The sequence below is a fragment of the Desmodus rotundus genome, chromosome 7, assembly GCF_022682495.2.
Source record: "Desmodus rotundus isolate HL8 chromosome 7, HLdesRot8A.1, whole genome shotgun sequence".
Lineage (NCBI taxonomy): Eukaryota > Metazoa > Chordata > Mammalia > Chiroptera > Phyllostomidae > Desmodus > Desmodus rotundus.
This window is the reverse complement of record NC_071393.1, coordinates 135,700,480-135,716,484: the sequence shown is the minus strand read 5'-3', so window position 1 is coordinate 135,716,484 and position 16,005 is coordinate 135,700,480. Positions and strand designations below refer to the sequence as shown.

Below are 16,005 nucleotides of genomic sequence, written 5' to 3'. Positions count from 1 at the left end.
CGCTGCCTGGGCCCTGCCACAGCCGCACCCTGCCCACCTGCATCTGAAGCTCTTCTGCAGTGAACCAGTGCTTAGGGGGTTCGTGCAACATCACGTCCCGTTTGTGATGGTATTTCCCCTTCTGGTTTTTGTGCGGTTTTTAATTTACAGCATTTTGACACTTTGAACAGAAATCTGTCTCCCTCTGGCTTTTTCCACCACTTTGTTTAGAAAGCCCTGCCATCCAGAAATCAGGTACCTTTTCCCCCCTGGCTTGGGATTCTTTAGTCTATTGAATGTTTACATTGTGCAAATAACTGAGCTATGGACACGGGCTGTGAAGTCACACTCCCATCCCCTCATCTCTGATGCTGCCCGCATCACACAACCTCCCCAGGGCCTAGCTGGGTGTGCCTGGTGTCACCGCCCAGGCTGGCCTCTGGCGTCACCCCTCCCCCAGGACCCCGAGGGCCTCATACAGCACAGGTCAGAGCTCCAGCACCCGGCTCCAGGCCGGGGCTCCCTGCGTCACGGTGAGCAGGTTCCTGGACCTCCGAGTCTCCGCAGGATAAAGGGCACACCCCCGGGGCCCTGGTGAGGACAGGAGGCTGCATGTGAGCACCCAGCAAAACGTCCCCCATGGCTGGGCGGCATTGGAGGGACACTGTTTTTAGAATTCCTCCCTGCCTGCCCCCAACATAAAAATCCCAGTGGGACTCTGACAGACTGGGCTAAACCCCTAACTCCCTCACGGAAGGACTGGTGTCTCACAGGGAGCTGACCCCTCCAACAGGGGTCTGGGGCAGCCTTCCTAGACTAGAGTCAGGTCTTCTTGAATGTCTTCTGCAAAGCTTGGCCATTTCTTTAAAGACTTTTTTTTTTTTAAACTGACTTTGAGAGAGAAACATTGACTTGTTTTCCACTTATGCACTCACTGGTCGATGCTTGTACAGGCCCTGACTGGGGATCGAACCACAACCTTGGTGCATCAGGACGGCGCTCCAACCAACTAGGCTACCCAGCCATGGCAGAGCTGGGCAGTGTCCCGACCTGAGTGTGACATTTCTTACTCAGCCATTCCTGGGGACGGTTGTCCTACAGTTACAGATGTGATCTTTCTTTGAATGCTGGGTTCCAGAGGGCATATCTGACATTTGGTTTTGTTTCTTGGAGGGAGACCTGGCCTCCGGGGTTTGAACTCCTCCAAAGCCTGTTGGCAGTGGCCCGGCCTCAGGGGGCCCCAGGGGGGAATGACCCTGTACTCCGCCCTCAGGAGTGACCAGGGTGGACAGTGGCCTCTGGGGTGACCCTGTCTGCAGCACTGCCGCCCTGGGCAGGCTGGGGCGCGTGTAAACGTGGAGGTCACATGATCACACGCACCGCACTTTCCGGGCAGCAGGTCTGGTTGGCAGGTTCTTCCCAGACAGGCGGGCACGTTGGCCTCCATGAGTGCCTTTGGAGGGCACCTTGTCATGGCTTGCAAAAAGTCTAGTTTATCACACTGTCTCACAGCACAACTAAAAATTAAAACCAGCCCTGGCTGGGGCAGCTCAGTGGATCGAGCGCCAGCCTGCAAACCAAAGGGTCACTGGTTCGATTCCCAGTTAGAGCACATGCCTGGGTTGCAGGCCAGGTCCCCAGTGGTGTCATGTGAGAGGCAACCACACATTGATGTTTCTCTCCCTCTTCCTCCCCCCTTTCCCTCTCTCTTAAAAATAAATAAAGTATTAAAAAGAAAAAAAAAACCCAAACCACCGTACACAGCACTGGAGCTGACAGTGGTTTAGCTGCATTGAACTGGACACGGAGGCCCCGTGGGTTAGGGAGGGCTCGGCGCTGAGGGGTGGGGGCAAGGCACACCGTGTGCAGCCAAGGCGCCACAGTCACCTGGTGGCCTCTGCTGTCCCCAAACTGTGAGAGAAGGGTTCTGTCAAGATGAAGTGTGTTGCCAAGTCTGGGATCAGTGTCTTGTCCTCACTGAGGCCTGGAAGACCCTTGTCTTCACAGCCCGCTGGCCCGTCATCGCTTTCCACCTGTGGCCTAGGGGCCGACGTACTTGCTTAGAAAAGAGTGGCCTAGCAGGGCTGGGCTGGGCCCTGGGTGGGCTGCAGACTCTGCCTCGCAGCTGCTTCCAGGAGGGGAAGGACTCAGGTGGCGGATGCCAGTGAGGTGCCGGGCACTGCAGGCCGACCCCGAGATGGGCATCTGGTGGGGCCGCAGCAGGCGCAGCTTCAACTTCCTCGGGGGGTGGTCGACCCAAGTGCCCGCTCACGGTGCCGGGCTGCCAGTGGCAGGTCCTGTGACTGTCCCACACGAGGAGCATAGGTGGGTGATGCCCACCACCTGGGAAGGTGCAGCCGAGGATGGCGCAGGCTCAGGATAAATCAGGGGAAGGAATGAAAGGCCTCCCACTGGCTTCAGAAAATACATCTCTTCTAAATTTGTAACATTCGACTTCTAATGAGGTATCTTATGCAGGTTTGTAGTACACTAAAGGAAACAAGGCAATAGTTAGTGGATTCACCCTCTAAGGATGCCTCTGGTCTCCACAATGCCCACCGGTCACACGCCACTCTGCAGACAGGTCTCAGTCAGCTAGCACGGCCACGCTCCCCTACGTCGGCTTCCTGCTGTCCCTGCCCAGGGGACACGCCCGCACGCCCAGGTCCAAGTTGCCCACTGGCCTGTAGTGTCGTGGCTGAAGGGCGCCCCCAGCGGCGAGCGTGCCCTGGCCGGGGTGCGCTGTGGGCCCCTTCCTGGCGCGCCCGGCACCCACCTCTCAAATGTGGCCTGGGGACCCCGTGGGTGTCCGGCACGGAATGTGTGCTGGGCCCGCGTCCCTCACGGGAGGCGGTGGGCTGTTGCGGGGATACAGGCAGTGGTGGGAGAGCCCTGCCCAGCTGACTCATGCTGCCCATGGGCGGTTTGCCACTCCGTCCCACAGTGGGACCGGGCATGGTCAGTGAGGGGAACGTGACTGCAGCACAGGGGCCCCTGCCGTGGGTGCCCCTGGTGGTGGCCACCCGGGGCTCAGAGGCGTTGCTGCTCTAGCAACGGCTGTGACCGCTCGGCTGAGGCCTCAGGGCCTGCAACACATTGGAAACAAACATGGATGAAAGCAAGCGTGGGTGTCCACCGTGGATGGACGTGTCTGGGCCAGAGCCGACGAGGCGTGTCCAAGAGTGAGCGATGAGAAGCCGGTGGTCTGCTGCTTATCTCCGCCTCCTCCCTCCTGAGCAGCTCCTCGGGCCGGTGCCTTCAGATGACCTCCCACTCGTCCTCCAGGTCCTCGGGGTGCACGGCAGAAGCCTGGCTGCTCTGGGCACCGTGCGAGTGGCTGAAAGTCCTTGTCAGCCGCTGGAGAAGGTAGCCGGGGGGGCCCACTGCCCACAGCTCATCTGACGAGGTCACTGCAGTGACAGGGACACACACTTGTCAGTCACCCTGCCTGGTGGGAGGGCACAGATGGAGCCCTGCGCTGGTCCACGTGCAGACACACCGCGCCGACCTGTGCCTTGGATTCCTCAGCTTTCAGGCAGGCGGTACAGTGCCCTGCCGCCTTCCTGGGAGACCCTGACAGCCCAGGTGTCCGGTCCCCTCCCTCAGGTGTGACCCTGGGGTGGGTTCCTGCAGGGAGGCTGAGTGCATGGGAGCAGCCTGGGACAGCCCTGCGGACGTGGCCCCAGACAACTGAGAACTCCCCTGGGGGCCCCCCCGCGCGGCCCAGACCCCCGGCACCTGCCTGCGAGACAAGTCACGCTCCCCGGGACTTTCTTCCAGTAGTCTCCAGCAGGGTTTTTGTCAGTGACACCGTAGCGTCGGGCGAGGTCACCGTTGGGGCAGCGGGCCCACACGGTCCGGCTGCTGAGAGCCAGCTGGCAGGCCTGCAATCCTTTGGGCAGACAGGGCCTCCGTCTGTCCAGAGACCCCGGCGGCAGCGGGACGGACCACCCCCTCCCAAGAGCCAGAGCTCTCCCGACTCTGCACCCGTCAGCCAGCTCGCCCTGTAGTGACAGAGTCCCGCCCAGGGCCGCGCCTGCGGGACCCTGGGAAGGGTGCCTAGCGGCAGGGCTGGCACAGCTGCCAAGAGCCCGAGGCTGAAGGACAGAGGGCCCAGGCAGCGCAGAGACAACCACAGCACGCTGCCTTCGAGCGCCTGCCACGCCTGAGCTTGGTGCCATTTCAGGCTGCACCCCTGGGGCTGCTGCTGCACCAGTGACCCTTTCAACCATGAGCAACACAGTGGCATCCTGGGAGGGGGAGGGGTGAGAACAGACCACACCACCCTGGCCGCTCAGCTCGGCAGACGAGGGCCCCTGAGCCGCCCGTGAGGGGCAGTGCCACGTGCTCGCGCGCCTCTACCTGGCACGTGCTCCCAGTCGGTCCCCACTGGCATCTCCTCGGTGATGCCCACACGGACGTGCACGTTGCACCTACTGTCGAGTGCCCACAGCATTTGGTCGTTGGGGCTGCAGTGGATGCTGACCAAGGTGAGCCCTGCAGGCTGGAAGTGGGGAGAGAAGGAGGGGTGGGCATGTGATTTTGGGCAGAGCAAGGTCAAGAGCTGTGGAGAACTGAGGTCAGTGGTGTGGGCCGGGAGGTTCCAGAAAATTTCAGCAATCGCTGCTTGCTAGCTGCCAGCTGGCGTCCACCCGTCACCCACCCACCTACGCCTCCAACACCCACTCACCCACCAACAGATATCTGAGAATCTACTCTGTGCCGGGCATTGTGCCCAGAGCTAGCAATCCGTTTTCTTGGCTCCTGGATTTTAAAGTCTGGTGTGAGACAGGCCATTGGTCAAACAGTCACACACAGAAATACAGGGCCACCACAGGCAGCTGTTCAAAGGCAAACGAGGCGCCGAGGGCACATAACTGGGGCATCAGACCCAGAGGTCAGGGAAGCTGCCTTGGGTCCCACAGCTACACCGAGACCTTGGGATGAACAGGAATGGCCAGGGGAAGGGGAGGATGTGCCAGGCGGGGGAGGCATGGCCGCAGAGCAGTGCACACAGTGGCCCGAGTGGACAGGGCCAGGGGCAGGGCAGCTCCTCAGGAGGCTGTGGAGGGCCTGCAGGGATCCAGGGCACTGAGCCTGGGGCGCTCAGAGGGAGGTCTGGAAGGGTGCCCGAGGGCAGAGATAGGAAACAGGACGCATGTGCAGGAGGCTTCGGTGGGACTGAGGACTGGCTTCAGGGAGAGGAGGGGAAGGCAATATGGAAAAGACTCAGGGTGGTAAGGCAGCAAAGGGCTCCACAAATGTCACTGAGCCTCTGTATCCCGCCCCGAGCCCTGAACACCACCCGAGAAATGTCGCTTCAGAAGTGTCAACTGGAACAAGTCCCAGTGACCTTACTCCAGTGGTCAAGCAGGGCCAAACGGGGGTGAGAGCCAGTAGTCTGTGCAGACTGCCCTACGCGAGCACAGGCCTGTTCCAAAGCACGAAGCTCGCTCTGCTGAACCCCAGGAAGTCCCTCCCGAGGAAGACTGGGCCACGTGGTTCCCAATCTTAAGAGTCCCGGGACTCCTGTTGGGGTGTCAAGACGGCACATTCCGGGGCTGGGGCCAGCCCTTGTGCATCCGACTATGGGCTGGGGCCCAGAAATGACCCTTAGCCCTGCGCCCCAGCGGTCTGGTTCTGATTTCTGCTCTTGCAGAAACTACACTCTCCCCTCCGTGAAGAAGCAGGCAGGGCGGACCCCACGAGGCGGCCTCATTTAAAAGCGGTCTCACGGAAATCACAGCTGACCCTCACACTCATGTGGGACTGCAAGGGGCCCTGAGTGCCAAAACAATCTTGAAAAAGAACAAATTTGGAAGACTCACACTTGCTGACTTCAAACTATTCTGAAGCTACGGTAATCAAATAGTGTGGCCTGGACTAACGACCCACATGTAAGTCAATGGAACAGGGCAGAGAGTCCAGAAATAAACCCACCCAGTCACGTGCTTTTCGACAGGACTGCTGAGTGCACTCTGTGAGAAAAGAGCACCTTGTCGACAAATGGTGCGGCGACAACGGGACACCCACACGCAGAGACCGGGCTGGAACCTCGCCTCCTGCCGCGTCCGAGATGACCCCAAATGGGTCAGAGACAACTCTAACAGCTGGACCTGGCAATGGTGTCTCAGATGTGATCCCAGAGGCATAAGCAACACAGCGAAAAAGGTACACTGAACTTCATCGAAAAGAGTAACTTTCGTACCCGAAAGTCACTGTAAAGGAAGTGCAGAGACAGCCCACGGAAGGGAGAGAACATTCCCAAGTCCTACATCTAACGAGTCTGCATCCCCAGTAAATAAGGACCTTCTAAAATCCAACAAGAAGACAAGCAACTGAGTTTTTAAAAGAGCACAGGACTGGAAGAGATAGCTCTCCAAAGATAGGCCAATGCCAACAAGCCCAGGAAAGGTGCTAGGCCCATTCCTCAGCCACTAGGGAAGGCAAATCAGAACCACGGGGCAGCACCACTGGGAAAGCAGTGAGTCTTGGAGAGGGTGGGGGGAAACAGGGCCCTCACGCATTGCTGAAGTGAACGTGACCTGGGGCAGCTGCGTGCAAGAGCGCCTGCAGGGCCCCACAGTGAGATGCAGAGGCGCCTGTGACCAGCTCTCCAACTCCCGGGCATACACCAGAAGAACTGGAACAGACTGCACACGGGAACTGCACGCACATCACAGCAGAGACGTTCTTCGCAGTAGCCGAAGTGGCAGTACCCAAGAGCCCCGTCGGCTGCCGCATGGGCACCCAAATGCAGTGTACCGGTGTGCAGGCGCCCCGGCAGACGCCACAGGTCCGCCCTAAGCCGCCGCCACAGAGCGACTGCGGCGATAAAGTGAGCCACGCGAACGTTTTGGTTTCGCAGTGCGTGTGCAGCTATGTCTACACCTCACTGTGGTCTCTCAAGTGTGTAACAGCATCCTGTCTAAAAAAAAAGTAGAAACAAAAACACCAACGTTCATACCTTAATGAAAAACTACTTGGTTGCTAAGCAACACTAGCCATCGCCGAGGCCTCCCACGGGTCTACCAGTTTTGCGGGGGAGGTGGTCTGCGCCCCTGGACGCACAGGCAGCGGCTGCGGAGCGCCACACCCCCAGGTCTGCCTGTGGTGCAGTGGCGCTCAGCAGCGGAAAGGGGTGCAGACTGACCCCGACACTGCGTGATGAGCCCCCAAGACACGACACGACATGACAGCGGCCAGTCTCAGAGGGCCGCACGTTCTGTGATGCCAGTTACGGACGTAGCCAGGGAGGGAAACCCATGGGCAGGAAGCGCATCGGAGGTTGCCGGGGCTGGGGGTTGGGGGAGTGACCGCTGCGTGGCGCAGGGCTTCCTCTAGGGGCGACAGGGATGTCCCGGAACTAGGGGTGCTGAGGGCTGAGTGTCACTACTGGTAACAGAAAGTTGACACGCCTTCCTTGTGACAGTGTCCTGCTGCTCTGCAGGACGCCATCATCATGGGAACTGGGTAAAGGGCGCACAGGACGTTATTTCTTATAAGTAAATGGGCAATTACCTCAAAAGTTTCAATTAAAAAAAGCAGCCTAAAATTTTGGCTTGTTCATACTCAAAGCTTCATTTAAAAAAAGAAGGATGCAACTTGTAAAATGAAGTAAATAAGGAATTTAAGATTTAAAAGTCATGCGGAGCCCTGGCTGGTGTGGCTCAGTGGATAGAGCACAGGACTGCCAACCAAAGGGTGGCTGGTTAGGGTTAGGACCTGGGATGCGGGCCAGGTCCCCAGTAGGGGGCGCACGAGAGGCAACCACACACTGATGTTTCCCTCTCTTTCCCTCTCCCTTCCCCCTCTCTAAAAATAAGTAAAATCTTTAAAAAAAATGGTAAGAAGTTATGTATAGTCTGGGTGTGCTTCCAAAGACTGTAAGCGTGAGTGTACGAGTGTGTGAGTGTGCACACGTGCAAGAGTGTGCATATGTGTATGTGCGTGTTAAGTGTGTGTGACAGTGAGTGTGTGCCAGTGTGGGGTAAGTGCCCTTTCACAACGTGCCCCGGGGGGAGGGGCAGGGCGGGACTTAATCACAGCCGTGGACAAGCTTGGGTGCTCCAGTGTCAAGGGGTGCTCTGCGCTGTGAAGTCCCTTAAGCAAGACCTCATGGGGGAACAAAAGCCAAGCTGCCAACTCGTGTTCTAAAAAGACAAACGCTCATTACCAATTATGATAAGCAAGACAGACCACATTTTATTTATCCCAGCATAAACCATTACTCCTTCCCATTAATTGAGAGCCTCTCCAGCCAGGATTTATTTTACACACTGAGACCGTGAAAGGGCCAGGAAGTTTCCCAACCTGCTGCAGTGCCCATGACTCAGTTGTCCCGACTTGCTTGGCAGCCCGCGGCTCCCCTGGAACCCTCTCCCACCGTGCATAGAAGACCTCTGGTGCTGGCCACCATGGCCGGTGGTCAGACTGACCTTCCTGTGCCTGGGAATGGCCGGCCCTTTACCTGACCCACTGTCCCGGCTCACATCCTGGAGCCCTGAGGCACCTGCCTGGAAGAGCAAGAGACTAGTCCCTCCCCTACCCCCTGACAAACACTGCACTTTTTTAAAAAGAAGATTTTATTTAGACAGAGGGGAAGGGAGGGAGAAAGAGAGGGAGGAAAACATCAATGTGTGGTTGCCTCACATGCCCCCTACTGGGGACCTGGTCCACAACCCAGGCATGTGCCCTGACTGGGAATTGAACCCGTGACCCTTTGGTTTGCAGGCCGGCACTCGGTCCACTGAGCCACACCAGCCAGGGCTGTGCTTTTTCTTTTAAAATCCCCACTCCTGCCTCCCCCGGGACTGCAGTTGTCCGGACTCAGCCCGCCTGCAAGTGCAGCATCGAATAAAGGCACTGGGATCAGGTCATCGGGCTCCTTCCGCCTCCACCTCCTACACATTTAACCACCCTGATGAGACACAAAGTTCAAGTTAAGAGGTGAAGTTCCCACACGACGGGCTGTTTCTGAACTTCTGGTCCCCAGGCCCTGCTGCTGTGTGCCCAGGCCGGCCGCTGCTGCCCAGGCCCCCAGCAACTGTCCTCGGGTTAGGGGACCCGTCTTAGTTGTCAGGTGCTGTGGAAACATGGCTGAGCTTAGACACCATGAGCTCGAAAAGTGACTCGTTCGGGGTTTCCTGGACAAGACAAGCCCGTTTCCGAGTTTCTGACTCCAAGAATGTGTGGAGTGTATCCCCCCAAGAATCCCGACTCCAGCCACATGCTCCCAGGAGCGGTGGTTTTGGTAACTGCAGATGAGGGTCCTGGCCGCCGGCAGCTGGTAGAGGCTGCAGGCAAGGAAAAGTACAGCCCCGCACCGGCCACCCCGCACACAGGGAATTTCACTTGGGTTGTTTTGATCTGGTCTGGTGAGACAGCAGGCTCCAGGAGAACAGGACTGTGCCTCGCACGGCGCATCCTGTGTGTGAAGATGTAGATGTCTGGACTCAGCCCCTCACTGTGGGCTGCCGAGACTGGTTCGGGGGCCTCCTAACTGGTGCCCCACACCACACCATCCTTCCTGGACTGCAGAATAATTTGCACCACGCAGGTGACTTAGGCCACAGATACCCCCACCTGCAGGGTCTCCTTGGCCCTTTGCCTCTCCACCCTCCCCAGCAGGTGCCACCTCCTTCCTGGCCTCCCGGTTGGCCAGGCCCCACAGCACTGGGTGTGGGCTCTAAGCCAACGGGGCTTCTCACCCCACCTGCTGGGCTCCTCGTGACTCTGCTGTCAGGACCCTGCTCTGCCAGGCCCACCCCCAACGCCGCTGGCTCCCTCAGCTTTCTGAAGGACCGTGGTTCCCCTCTGTCAGCCCGAAGTGGTGATGCTCAGGCTCATTCGGCTGGGCACTCCCCAGCACGCCCACCCCGACCCCGTCGCCCAGGCAGACTCACAGGGAGCTGCCAGGCCCCTCAGGGTCACATGCCCCAGAGTGCTGAGTGCGGCAGGTTTCAGAGCCCTGCTCACAAAACCGGTATGGGGACAGCAAGGCCCAGGTGACCCTGAACAAGAGGTCAGAGCCAGAGGACAGCGAAACCAAGTCAGGCTCCAGAGAAAGCAATGCCTCTTCCCAACAAAACCTCTGGCTTTCCGGTTTCCAGGACTCACCAAAACCGCTTTGGCCTGAAAGGAACCCATGAGATGGCTCGGCCTCCCTCCCTCCCTCCCGCGCACATTCAGTGCCACACAAGTGGACAAAACGGATGCTGCCAGGGGAGGCGCCTGCCTGAGCTCAGTCTAGAAGTGAGGTGTCTGGGCCTCAGACCAGGGCTCTCCAAGCTCCCAGCAGGCCGAGCCATTACCCTAAGGAACACACCCCCCCAGGCTGAAACAAAACAAAACAAAGAAAATGTCACAGCCAAAGGGCATGTGTGCTAGACAGATTATCTTGGTGGGGACCTTATGTGAACTTGGAGAAAATTCAGCAGGAGCATCTCAGGAACACAAGGTGGATTACTTGAGATCCTGCAGACCAACAGGAGGAATCACACCAGAAAGACTCTTCTGGAAACAGCCTGTAACCGGATGCTATGGGTATCAAAGAGGCGGCGCTGCCAGATGGCCACTCCTCCCCCCAGGCTGCCTCCCTCCCTCCCTGTTTCCATCCACCTTCAATCCCCCTCACACTCGTGACTTGTGGTGAAACATGACTCTTCCTTGAGGGCTCAGGGTCAGTGCTGTGCACCCCGGGGCCGATGTGCGGGGGTTGCTCAGTCCCGTGTCCCCTGGCCCACATGGTGGCTGCACTTTCTGACTTGTGTTTGGTCTTCTCAGTTCTCCTGTTTTCTCTGTGGCAGATCCTCTGTGGCTTCTGGTCTATTCAAATTTCAGTTAAGTTTGGAAACCAGGTTCCAACGTTAAAAGGGCCTATATTTAAAGTACCAGCGGAGCCCTGGCTGGTGTGGCTCAGTGGATGGAGTGCAGGCTGAGAACCAAAGGGTCACCAGTTCAATTCCCAGTCAGGGCACATGCCTGGGTTGCACGTATCTCTCGCATATTGATGTTTCTCTCCCTCTCTTTCTCCCTCCCTTCCCTTCTCTCTAAAAGTAAAAATAAATAAAACCTTAAAAAAATAAAGTACCAGACAGGAGGCCTGGAGACCTTTTCTCCACCCAGCCTGTAACCGGGCCGATGCCCCCACCAGGCTGTGTCGCCCAGATGACATTCCAGCCAGGCGCAGGTTCGGGCCGCCCTGGCCTGCTGTGCGGACTGTCTGGGGTCACCAGCCCTGGCTCTGCTTGCTGCCTGGGTCCCTGCGGGAGGCACGGCGCCAGCTTCCTGGGAGTATTGAGCGCGTCTGACTCAAGTACAGACTTTATTTGGAGAATGACTTCTGCTCAGAATGTTGGGAAATGCAGACCTGGCTGAGCGAGGCCCCTGCTGCCAGGTCTGGACAGGAGAGAGGCTCCCACTGCTCCCCTCTCATCGTCGGCAGAGCCCCCGCGTTGGGGCTGAGGTGTGACCGCAGAGCCTCTGCGCCTGCTACCCGCAAGAGAGACGCTCAGGAACAGGCTTCCTGGGCAGCAGCCACATCCTGTCCTTCCTGAGCAGCGGCCGGTGCCCCATCTGTCTGTCCGCCATGCGAGACCCTGCCCCGGACGCCACTCGGACGGCTGCACCCGTGGCCGGCGTCCAGGCGCCAGCCCTGTGACACAGACCACAGAGACCTGACCCCCCGCCGCACGGGCCACTGTGGGCCGGGCGGCCTTCGCTCCTCCGGGAGTGCACGCAGACCCTCCCGGTGCTGGCAGTTCTGGGGGAGCCCTGGGTCTCTGCCTGGACCACTGGGTCACCTGGGTGACAGGGGCCTGCACCCTGACAGTCTTTACTGGGAAGTATCGCCCTCCAGAGCGGCAGGAGAGGGTGAGGGCACAACCCCCAGGAGGGGCGAGAGGCCGGCTCAGAACAGTGTTCAGGCGCAGTCACAGGAGAAAGGCAACGTGGGCGAAGTCAGGAAAGTGCCAGAAACCGACTTAATTTCCCTCCAAACGGGGCTGCTGCATCAGCCGGTCCTGCGGGCTGGAAGAGCCAGGGGCTGGGATGTGCTCTGCGGGCCTGTCCTACGAGTGTGGGCTGGGGGTGACCCACACGTGGCTCTCAGCATTGGTGTGTCCCGGTCTCCTGTGGGATCTGAGACACCCTGTGCCACCAGGAAATGACGACAGAACCAACACACACACCCCTGCCCTCCACTCCTGAGGTAACACTGTAGGGAGAGGGAAATAATTAAAAAAACAAAGTTCAAATCCCACAAAGACAGACTCAGAGGAGAGAAGAGCCACTCAACTTGGAAGCTGGAGGGGGGAGGGGGAGGAATGGCTGGAGCAGGGCCTGGAGGCAGAAGCAACAGGCTGTGTGCCCGCCCTAGCCCGCAGCCCCCTAGCCCGCAGCCGGGTCGGCACCGGAGACCCAGGTCCACGCTCCGCCGGGCGCTTGGGGCTTCCGCCGGGCTCTGCACTGGCCACCACCCCAACAGCCAAGACGCTGTCACCGAAGGAGAGCCTCTGCCACGGAGCACAGGGAGGTGTGAGCGAGCAGGTCGCCCAGGAGAAGAGAGCTGCACGCGCCCGGGACAGAAGGAGACACAACGCGCACAAATAGCAACAGGAGCTTCCACAAAATACACCGTGATCCCCACGCCTCCGGTGCAGTCGAGGACATCTAGAAAGTAGGACAAAAGCACAGAGATAGAAGAGAAAAGGTAAGAAGAGTGGAGGCCAGCTGAGCAAGCCCACAGACGAAAGCATGACCCCTAGAAAGAGCACAGAGCCACGGGGGCGCGGAGGCGGAAGGAGGCTGGCTGCCGGGTAACAGGACTTGTCCAGAACAAAGGCCGCCCCAGGCACTTCACCGAGTGTCCTCGGAACACTGCGGACAAAGAGCGCTCCTGACCGTCCAGAGAGAAAACAGGTCAAGTATCAGGGAGCAGCTGTCCGAATGGCTCTGGGCTTCTCGAGAGCAACCCTGGGTGCCAGGAGGTGCTGGAGGAAGACCTTCAGGTTTCTCAGGGAGACGGTTTCCAACTCAGAGTGCTGCGTCCAGCTGAGGTCAGAGCCAACACGGGTGGAAGGCTCTTCAGAATGCAATGTCTCCAGAAGTCATCGGCTACAAGACCTCCTAAGGAGCTAAGAAGATAAATTCCACCAAAACAAAGAAAGAGGGAGATACGGGATCCAGGAGCTAGGAAGGCGGCCAGGCCAGACAGGAGCGGCCAAAGCGCCCAGGAGGGTCCCCTCCAAGGAGAGGCCCTGAGCGCAGGAGAGGAAAACTGAGATCACTGGCGGAGAGCTGGGCCTGAACGTATGGAACCAAATGGAAAAATGGGATGGAGCCCTGGCTGGCGTGGCTCAGTGGATTGAGCTCTGGCCTGTGAACCAGAGGGTCGCCAGTTCAATTCCCAGTCAGGGCACATGCCTGGGGTGCAGGCCAGGTCAGTGGTCGGGAGGGTGTGAGAGGCAACCACACACTGATGTTTCTCTCCCTCTTCCTCCCTTCCCCTCTGTCTAAAAATAAATAAATATCTTTAAAAAAAATAGATGGAAAGATGAGGCAAGATCAGGTCCAGGGGAAAGCAAAGTCGTACCGATGGGAAAACGCAGTGTGGCTTCCTCCCCGGCTCAGCTGTGGGAAGCCTGCGTCTGTTGCCGCCCTACGAGCTCTGGGAGGCACTGTGCCCACAGAAAGGGTAGCGGCCAGGAGGCCAGGTGGTGGCCATGAAGGAGCTCTGCATCCAGCGGGGGTCAACTAAAAACAAGAGCTAGAAAGACCCAGAAGCAGCTCCCTGAGCAGTCAGTTACTCTGGGCTACAAAGCGGAAAGAAAGCAGTTCTCTAGAGGGTAAATGGGGGGGGGGGCCCGTGACACACCTTGTGGAGCTAGCTGATGTCAACCCACGGGCTCACGCGTGTGGCCCCGATTAAAAAAACGGTGTGCTTTGCTGGTCTGGCAGCTTCACTCAACCTAACGTTCGATCAAACCTGGAAAATTTCAGCTGTATTTCTTCAAATTCTTTTCATGTCACCATTACTCTCCCTTTTCCTCCATGATTTCAACCGCATATTTTTAAAAAGATTTTATTTACTTATCTTTAGAGAGAGGGGAAGGGAGGGAGAAAGAAAGGGAGAGAAACTTCTCTGTGTGGTTGCCTCTCGCACGCCCCCTGCTGGGGACCTGGCCTGCACCGCGGGCACGTGCAACCCTTTGGTTTGCAGGCTGGCGCTCAATCCACTGGGCCACACCAGTGGGGGCTCCTCCGAATCAGTTGTGACATCAGCACGGACCCCCCTCGGTGCCCCCACACGCACACCATGGACTTGACCTCAGCGTCTGCTTGTGCTTTAATTCGAGGTGAAGTTTACACACAGCAAGTGCGTGCGCTGTAGGCGTGCCATCCTGAGTTCTGACAAATCGTCACCCTGGGCCACAGGCTCGTGGGTCACAGGCTCGTGGCCCCCGCCAGTCGCTCCCCTGACCGAGGCAACCATGGGCCGATTTCTGCCCCCAGAGCCTCCTTTGTTTGACCTGGCCCGTTCTAGAGTGCTGTGTGTGTGGGGTCACACAGGGTGACCTCTGCAGCCGTCGTCTTTCTCAGGAGGACATTCTGTGGGAGCCCCCCCTTTCACCCCGTGTATCTATTGTCATTACCGAGCTGGCGGCAAAGGTCCGGAGGTGGCTCCAGCCTTCGACCAGCGCGCTGTCCCCACTCCCCGCAGCCTCTCCCGGACAGGGTCTGGTCCAGGGGCTGCCAGCTTGGAGCGTGTCTCCCATTCCCGCTTCCTGCCACCCCTGCCCAGGGCGTGGCCTGGCTCACAGAGACATCTCTCCTTCCAGGAGCAGAGGGGTCTGGTGGAAGTTTTAGAATTGCCCCTTGCTCCCCAAATGAAGAAGCCCTAGTCCTACAGGCTGGGCCAGCACCGCTCCATGGCCAGTGGGAGCTGGTGGCCCCTGGACACCAGTGCTTGTGCTGACCCTCACTCAAGGAAGGCGCTGGCACCGAGCCTGGTGGCTCACTGACTAGCTGGGTAGTGGGGCCTTGTGCTTCGTCGGCGCTCGGTCAGCACGACGAGGCTAACAGAGTCCTGAGGTCAGTAGCCCGCTGCGCCCCGGCCGTACGCTGAGGCACCCCAGCCCATGAGATGAACTCAGTAATTGCAGGGTGACCCACCCGCCGTGGCCCTCCAGCCGGCAACCTTGCCGTGTCTACAATGCCGCAGCTCCAGGGCCCGCTGCACAGTCTGGCAGCCTGGAGCCGGGTGTGGCTCCTGGTGACTTGCAGCGAGGCCTGGCCCTGGCCTAGGCCTCCCACGGCCCCCGTGTCTCCCTCCTCTCACCAGCCCTTTGGGGACTGTGTCACAGCCCCTAAGCCACCTTCCTAACACTGAGCCTGACAGGCCACTCGGCCGGGCCCCGCGCTGGAGACAAGCTGCCTCAGCCCAGCCTGTCTGGGAGGCCCCCTCCCTGCTCAGCACGATGGTGCTCTCTGGTCACTGCGGATGCATCATGGTCCCTGTGGCTGGGGACATGCTTCCATCCGGTCTGCCTGCCCCCTTCCCACTCACTCTCCCTTTCTGGCACCAGTGTTGCCTGTGAGAGCCGCTGGCCACCTCGACACCCGGGTGGGACCTCGCTCCCCGGCGTGTGCCCAAGCACAGGCTGGAATTTCTGCTTTAAGAGCTGAGGTTGCGTGTGTGGCTACAGTGGCCATGAGCGCTCTCCAGGCAGGACGGCCTGTACCACGTGGCCTCGAGGACCAGGGCTGAGGAGGCCTGGCTCAGCCCCTCACCAGCCAGAACCATGTCTGAAATGCTCGGTGTGTGGTGGAGGCATGGGGAAGTGGACCCACGGGACCCACGCTTACACGGTGGGCGGGCAGGGGTCCTGGGGCAGAGGGCTGCCCCGGCCCCGAACCTGGGTCCTTTGTAGAATATGCTGTTTTCTCTGTGGTTACAAAAGAGTTCTTTGCCCATTATGGGTGAACGTGGAAAACAGAAATGAACATTATAATTGCTTGTGGTCC

General features: G+C 58.8%; 1 protein-coding gene across 4 annotated transcripts in view; it reads right to left on the bottom strand.

Annotated features, from left to right (window-relative positions):
- Nucleotides 1-253: 253 nt before the first annotated feature.
- TECPR2 (tectonin beta-propeller repeat containing 2) overlaps nucleotides 254-16,005 on the bottom strand; it is a 73,371-nt gene continuing 57,619 nt past the window's right edge. For all 4 annotated transcript variants that reach the window (XM_024568536.4, XM_024568535.4, XM_024568539.4 and 1 more), the window contains 3 exons: nucleotides 4,342-4,483; nucleotides 3,722-3,871; nucleotides 254-3,389 (listed from right to left, as the gene is read on the bottom strand). In XM_024568536.4, coding sequence (XP_024424304.2) covers nucleotides 3,238-3,389; nucleotides 3,722-3,871; nucleotides 4,342-4,483 — 444 coding nt within the window. In that variant the 3' untranslated portion in view covers nucleotides 254-3,237. The remainder of the gene's footprint in view (nucleotides 3,390-3,721; nucleotides 3,872-4,341; nucleotides 4,484-16,005) is intronic.